Consider the following 7,659-nt stretch of genomic DNA (forward strand, 5'->3'; position numbering starts at 1 on the left):
GGCTTAGGTTGAAAAACATGTTTTCTTCTGCGTATTTATAACTCCCTCTTCTTCTAGAAGTTTGAGAGAATCATGAGATTCTACATACTATTCAAGACACATCAAACAGCTTAGGATGTTAGTTTACTGGATTTATGTTATTAGGAAAAAACTAGCAATATAATTAATAATGCTTATTGAAATAATAATAATAAAATTTTAGTAATAAATAATGGTTAATTAATTATATTTAACTATCTACGAGCTTTAGGACATAAAACCTAATAGTATATGCATAGTTTTCCCATCATAGAGACTAGATAGAGATGAGGGCTCTTTGGATGCCTAGTTTTCCATCTCAGAGTAGTTATTATCGAGATGAAGGCACTCCTGGATTTCTTGTTTCCTTTGCGTTTGTCTCCAAAGGCAATATTACCATTTTCCATCTGGTTCAACTTTGCAAACATCTCACAATTTTCATGCATGTTATTTAATATCACACAATTATCTCTTATTGAGACGAGTAACACATGACTTTCACATAATGTCCATATTTGTTACAATTATAACAATTTATTTGAGATTTATCTCTCCCAGACCTTTCACCACGTCTTCCACAATTTTGAGCTCCTTTTCCTCTTGTAGATTCATTTGAATTTTGAGAAAAAATGTCGATCCTGGCTTCACATCTTCCACCATGTTCTCAACCATGGGGACCTCTTCCATCTCCACAACTATTCTCCTCCTTATGTTTGAGTTGGATAAGTTGTTCAAGGGGTCTCCGTTTGCTCCATTTTTATTTTCCTTTTCTCCTCATAGGCTTGGTAATGAGCTTATAAGTTGTTCAATTGTCATGGTCTCAAGATCTTTTGTCTCCTTGATTGTCGTAGCAATGATCTCAAACTCGATATTTAGGCTTCATAGAATCTTTTCCATGACACGAACATCCTAGATTTCTTCATTGTTCCATCTTAGTTGGTTGACAAGAATTATTACTTGGGTGTGATACTCTACTATCATCTTCGTCTCCTTGTTTTGTAATGATTCAAACTCACCAAGTAAAATTTGTAATTGTACCTTTTTTTAACACAATCAACTTTACTATGAGTTGGGTGGAGCTTGTCCCGTGCTACCTTTGACATCTCAGGATGATAGGTGATTTGAAATGCATCTTCGTCAACTAATTGGTACAAGATACAAAGGGCTTTTCTTTTTTGTCTCTTTTAGTGCATCTCTTTGCACTTGTTCGACTCTAGCATCCAACTCATGGAAACCATTCTTCTCGATCTCCCACAAATCTTGTGCTCCTAGTAACGATCTTTTGATACTCCAACTATTATAGTACTATTATACTCCAACTAGTTAAGTTTGGTAAGCATCGGTAATTGAAGTGAATTCATCCCACCATTAACCTTTTTTTTCTCTCAAATTTGTCGCAGGGGCGCTTTGATTCCACTTTGGTTAGAAGAGCGGGTGTGTGGGATTAGACAAGTGTGGAGAAAGTGATATTTAGATTCAACTAAACATGACTTTATATACACTTACAAAATGTAATTAACAATAGAATTTCAATTGTTAAAAAACCCTAAATATTACTTAATTCTCCTAACTTCTAAAAACTCCCAAAGAACTCAATGGACACAATTTATTATAAAAACCAAAAGTTACAAATCAAATTAATTCCTAACACCGTCAAATTCTCGTAAATAATACGAAACCTTTTATATTCTGGACAAAAATGGAAGTACATAGAATTATACCACCAGGGCTTATTCATATATGGATATAAAAATGGATGAGCGTCACACATGAATAGTGTGTAAAATATTATATTGCATGAATAACTATTTGGTGCTCTTAACTTTGTTGTAGGTTTCAACTTATTGAAATTTAGAAATACAGAAGAAAATAAAAGTGAGAGAAATACAAGTAGAGTTCAGTTTAATGTATAAATAAGTACGTATTTGTTCCTATGAAAATCAAATTAGTTGATAATTGTAAATTAAATATAATATCTATCTGTAGAAACAACCTCTATAAGGTGTCCAATAGTCAGATCCTGTGTTCTCTCTATAGACTTGAGGAGTACATGAAATTGGAACTAAACAAAGACCTCTGCTCCTTAGGTCCATTTTCCCATCTCCTTTCCCTTCTTTTCTCTCCAAACTTTGCCATGGATCCTGAATTTACGTAACAACCATAAAACATTAATTACTACCAAATTTTCTTCCATGGATTTTAGTCATTCAACTCTACTTTACTTTGTAATGATTTTTCTCCTTTTACTTGTAATCTAAATTTTTCAATGACCCAATTCAATATAATGAAAAGTATTATTGAAATGTTATGAATTATTTTCAAATATCAAAATAAACTAAAATATTTTGAAGTATAGTAACTGTTACTGTCTATTAGTGATAAACACTAGATAATCTTCTATCATTTGATTTGCTATATAATATTTTAAATAGTTGAGTTATTTTCGATGTGCATAATATGTCTATTCTATGACAAAACTATTCAAAATATTTATAAAAATAATAAAAAATTTATATTCAATATGTTATATAAATAGTTATACCCTAATAGAGACATCCATCGGTATATATCACTATCCATCAATATAATAGATGATAATATAGTCTATCCATGTCTATCATCATTTATTGATTATATTTTACCTATCGATAAATCGTGAAAAATAGAACATCTGAAAAAACATTTATATTTCATAGGAAAATAAAGTGTAAATAAATTGTATTGGGATAGTTTTGTTCTGTATTAGGAAAAGAAAAAATAAATTGTATTTTGATAGTTTTGTTCTAATATATATTAGGAAAAGAAAAAAAAGGTAAGAAATATACCTTATAGGAATTGGTCTTCATGTAAGGATTGCTCAGTAGCTGAAATATGGAGGATGAAACAAATAAATTTGTAACCATTGACAAACTTTATAATTTCTTTTTAAAAGAAGTCCAGATTACTAATATATATGCTTCTTCGTTCCTAAGTTTAATTTATTTTCGTAAGATTTTGAATTGGATGCATCAAAGACCAGCAAATATATACTATATGCATGGCATTTAGCTTTCAATCATTAAAGTTCATATCATATGATTCAATTAAAGTTCATACCATATGATTCAATTAACATAAAAAGGAAAAAAGAAAAAAGAAAGAAAGTTCATATCATAAGGTTATATTTATATATCGAAAGTACTGAGACATAACAAATAAAAGCAGAAAAGACGAAAACTTGGAAAGTGTGGCACTGAAACAAAAGCTAAAGCTACAACTAACAACAACAATAGGTAGGAGAGAATGAAAAATCAATATTTTTCAAAAAAGTTCAAACAAAAGCTGCTCCTATTTTTATGTTTATTTTGTAAGTAGTAGTGCATTGCCTTTCTTTTTATTTACCTTTTTAATTAAAAGACAAATGCAATATAATGTAAATTAACGTAATTATCATATAGAAGAAATAAAAGATGCAAATTGAACCTGGACTTGCTCTTGTAGGAACTTTATGTATCCAATGGTTTCCGTTAGAACCGACGCTGTATCAGTCTGAAATTAAGTGAAAATTTTGTTATATGTATTTTTAAGAATATTTTAGTTTGATTTTGTTATATTTAAAAAGGAGGATAAAAATTAAAAGAAAATGAAAGTTGAGTATTAAGAGGAAATTGAAAGGATGAGCAAAAGAGAAATTCACCTTTCCAAATGGCGACACAATTTGCTGAAGGGCCGTTATCCTGTCTCCAATTTTGACCTTTGGTTGTTGAATCTATTAATTATAACGATATTGTATATTAGCATTCTAAATGGTTTTTCTTTTCTAATTCAAAATATACAACTTCTCACTACTATTTAAACTAAAATTACACTGATTGACATCTTATTTTTCTCCATATATGGAGATTTTGAAGAGAGGTTGTTGGAAGTTTGATCCCTGATCAATAATTAACTTGTCATACTTAAATAATATAACAATTCTCCCCACCAAATCATCAGTGAGATATTAATCTGATAAGTGCTTAAAATTAAGCAGAAACCTAGAGGAATTTAAACTAATTAGACAAATGAATAAACTATATGTAATAATTAGTAATGATCAGTCAAAATTTAGTTGAAAATGAAACACATAAAAGTAGAAGTTAGATGTAAATAATAGACCTTATTGGAAGAAGGTGTTGAGTTATCTTGCTTAGCCTTTTTGGTTGAAGTTTCAGACGAAGATTCTTCGGATCTTTTCTTCTTCCCTTCGTTCGAAACTCCTCCACTTCCTCTTCCACTAATTCTTGTCTGCAATTTCTCATTCATTAAAATTCAAACATTCTCATTACTTTTTATCCTTCTACTTCATGATTCACATTATTAATGCAACTCACAAAAGTCAAATATTATTATAACACTATGATTTCTTACCAGTAAATATGAAAAAAGTTTTATTACAAACGAACAGAACTAAATGCACTTCTTACTTGATCCATTATACTTTAGTGGGATTATTTTATGTGAACATGTTTAATGCCTTCTCTAAAAACATATTGAATTATTAATAATTTTAATAATCTAAATATAGAATTTTTCATCCCACTTTTGATTTTTATATTTTTTAAAATAAAAGCACTACGAGGAACAAAAACTATTTTTAATCCTAGGTGCCAAACACACTACTAAGCCAAAAATGTATTGAAGCTAAGGTTTCATTTGATAATCCGTAAACAAAAAATATATAGAAAGCTTAGTTTAATTTTAAATAATAAAGATAGATGGCTGAAGCCACTTTGCTTGAATTTCTAATTTTCCAATAAGATTTAATCTTCTTTTAATATTATAATAGAAGAGATAATATGCTTACCGGCGAACAAATTTGGTGAATCTGTTTCTTACTATCAGCAGACAAATTCAGTGACGACTTAAAACAAGGATTATTACTCGAACCATTGATGCCGACCACCGGTTTAGCTAGTCGTCCATTAAAAGAAATATAATCCCCATAATTTTGATTTTGAAGGGATCTCCTAAGGAAGCTTGAGTCACATGGGTCGAGTCCTTGGTGAGGCATGGTCCCATCTGGCTCGAGTATTTCATGAGTTGGCATAGTGCTGGCTCGGAGATGGTCGTGTTGGTCATCCATCGTCAAGTGTCGTAGATGTGGGTCTGGGTTCGGGAGGGCAATGGACCACCTGTTTACGAGATTAGAAAGCTTCAAGAACCTTTCGTTTTGGAGCATGTGAGTGTGGGACGTAAGAAGTCTGTTATTGTTATTGTTGTTGGTGTTGAAGGTTTGGAAAGTGTCGTCCCAGTTGTTGTTATCGTTGTTTGATGTGTCCATTTTCTTAAGGTAATCGCTGCATGCGGTGGACTCGAAGATTCCGGTGGTGGACATGCTTGATCTTGATGATATTGTCTCCAGGAAATTCCCTTCTATGTTTTCTTCGTTGCTTTCTAATTCTACATCATTTCCTATGTTCCTGCAAATAGGTTCAAAATTAATAACAAGAATTTCGTAAAGTTATATATATACTCTTTTTCTAATTAAGATTGTCTAGGTATATGCATGGTGACTCTCAGACCACTCAATTAGCTCAAGTTAAAGATTTCCTTTTTCATTAAGGTCTGTTCTATATAATGTTAAGCTCTATTTTGTTTATGGATTTTTAAAATTGTTTTTGTTTTTTTGTTTACATAAGTTTTTTCTTCTGATTTTTCTAACCATTTCATTTTTTTGTGTAAGATTTTAAAAATACGTGCCTCTAAACTTTTTAGTTTGTTATCTAATTCTTACAAATAATTTTCAAACTAGGTTACCTTTTATAAACCAAAAAAAAATAGTTATTGAGATTAGAATTTGACCTAAAATTTAAATATTTTACTGAAGAAAAATGCAAATGAGGGTAAGTAATTGGAAGAAAATACGTTTAATTTATTAAAAATCAAATGGTTAGTTCTTATGAAACAAAAATATGTTTTTGAAAAATAGTTTGATAACTTTAGAAAAAACTTCTCAAATATGAAATAAGAACTTATAGAATATGAACCTAAGAGATTACAAATATATATATATATATACACACATACAAAAGAGTAAAATCGTAAAACTTTTAAGGTGTTATATGGAAGTAAAAGAAAGAAAAAAAGAGAGCTTACAGCAAAACTTGAGTCCAAAGGTGGTTATTATCAGAAGGATGGTGAGGAAGAAGGTGATTAGAAGCGTTGGTAAAAGAAGAAGTAGAGATGGAAACATCCTCTTCACAAGAGGAATTGGAATTAGGGTTTTGGAGAAGCCAATGAGAATTATAAGAAAGTGAAGGATGGTGATGGTGATGGTGATTATGATTATGATTAATATCCCACCAGTTTGATGGAGTTGAATTAGAGGTAGCAACAGAGCTCTCAGTGCACTCCTCTGCCATTTCTTTCTTCTTCTTTCTAAATCTTCTTGTGTTATTTAGTTGGGTTTGTGAGGATGGAAAAGTGAATTATTATAAGGAAACAAGAATGAAAGGGGTTGGTATTATGAACATTGTATATTGTGGTGACGTAAGTGTGTATGTGTGTGGCTGTTTGTGTATTCATAAATCAATTTGATAATATTTAAGGGTGGTACGTGCTTTTGGACAACTAGTCTTTAACTAGTTTGTAAATTAGAAGCGTGGTTAAATGGTAATAATAATATGTGTTTAAAGTGAAAAAATGAGTTGATGAGATGATAAGGTGTGTAATGAGAAAGTCGAGGGGAGGGTATAAAAATAGATAGAATTACAAACAATGTATTTTTGGTATCAATTATAGAGGGGACAATAAAAAATGCTCATTGAGTTATTCCACTAAGTTTCGTGGAGGATATTATAAATATTAATGCTAACTGGGGGCCAGCAAAAGAGACTCTTGCCCTTTCCACAGTTGTTATTGTTTCTTCGACCAATTTTTTTTTCTTTTAATTTATAGGTTGCGCGTGTGAATGTAAAGCAAATTTTGGTGTGGATAAGGACATTGCCAATGTCCACTACTGCTTAATTCTAAAGTCGCCCCAAGTAAATTATATGAGCTAATTAAATACCCCTAAACTCTTTTCTTTTTAACCCTAAACCCAAAATAATTCTTTTCTTCTCGCCTTCTTTACGTCTATCTTTCTCTAAATATACAATTAATTTCTACTGCTCTTTCTTCTATCATTTTCAAATTATTTTACCCAATCAAATTTAGCATCATTTCATCCTTTTACTGTATTTCCTCTTATCAATTGCATCTTAAACTATTTAAAATATTTAATAAATATAACAAAATTATTTTAAATTGATAAATATGGATTCACACTAATTTTAAATAATTTTGTTATATTTAAAATTGTCTAAAAATAAAGTTACTTTTTATAAATATAACAAACTTTCCAAATATTTACGTCTTGGGTAACAAAATGAAAATGTTCACGAAGCTAGTCATTTTTTAAAATATTTTAGATTTGTTCTTTATTTTCATCCGATTTCTTTTCTTTCTCTTTCGTGCGTTTTTTTTTCTTTTCTTCTGTAATTTTTTTATTTTAAATTGTTATTTGGTTCAACACCGTGTAACAAATATAAAAGATATATTTTTCTTTTCAAACTGTTATTTGGTTGTTTCAAATATAAAAGATCTTGAAAAAAAATCGTTAGAATATTAGATAACCAAATT

At 30.1% G+C, this 7,659-nt stretch overlaps 1 protein-coding gene across 1 annotated transcript; it reads right to left on the reverse strand.

Moving 5' to 3' along the window:
- Positions 1-1,765: 1,765 nt before the first annotated feature.
- On the reverse strand, positions 1,766-6,536 carry LOC101211252 (transcription factor bHLH111). Its single transcript, XM_004140393.3, has 7 exons — positions 6,136-6,536; positions 4,844-5,459; positions 4,156-4,284; positions 3,695-3,766; positions 3,481-3,546; positions 2,844-2,882; positions 1,766-2,159 (listed from the first exon to the last, which is right to left on the reverse strand). Exons 1-7 carry the CDS (start codon positions 6,399-6,401, stop codon positions 1,995-1,997), a joined length of 1,353 nt encoding a protein of 450 aa, XP_004140441.1. The 5' UTR covers positions 6,402-6,536; the 3' UTR covers positions 1,766-1,994.
- Positions 6,537-7,659: the final 1,123 nt, after the last annotated feature.

This window comes from Cucumis sativus, chromosome 5, assembly GCF_000004075.3.
Source record: "Cucumis sativus cultivar 9930 chromosome 5, Cucumber_9930_V3, whole genome shotgun sequence".
NCBI lineage: Eukaryota > Viridiplantae > Streptophyta > Magnoliopsida > Cucurbitales > Cucurbitaceae > Cucumis > Cucumis sativus.

What these genes read in the sequence shown, in the direction of transcription:
- LOC101211252 (XM_004140393.3), bottom strand. Translation starts at nt 6,401, where the DNA reads ATGGCAGAGGAGTGCACTGAGAGCTCTGTTGCTACCTCTAATTCAACT. An exon ending in TTCACCAAATTTGTTCGCCG is followed by an intron (nt 4,285 to 4,843) that starts GTAAGCATATTA and finishes GAGAAATTGCAG; the next exon opens with ACAAGAATTAGTGGAAGAGG. An exon ending in TTGTGTCGCCATTTGGAAAG is followed by an intron (nt 3,547 to 3,694) that starts GTGAATTTCTCT and finishes ACTTAATTTCAG; the next exon opens with ACTGATACAGCGTCGGTTCT.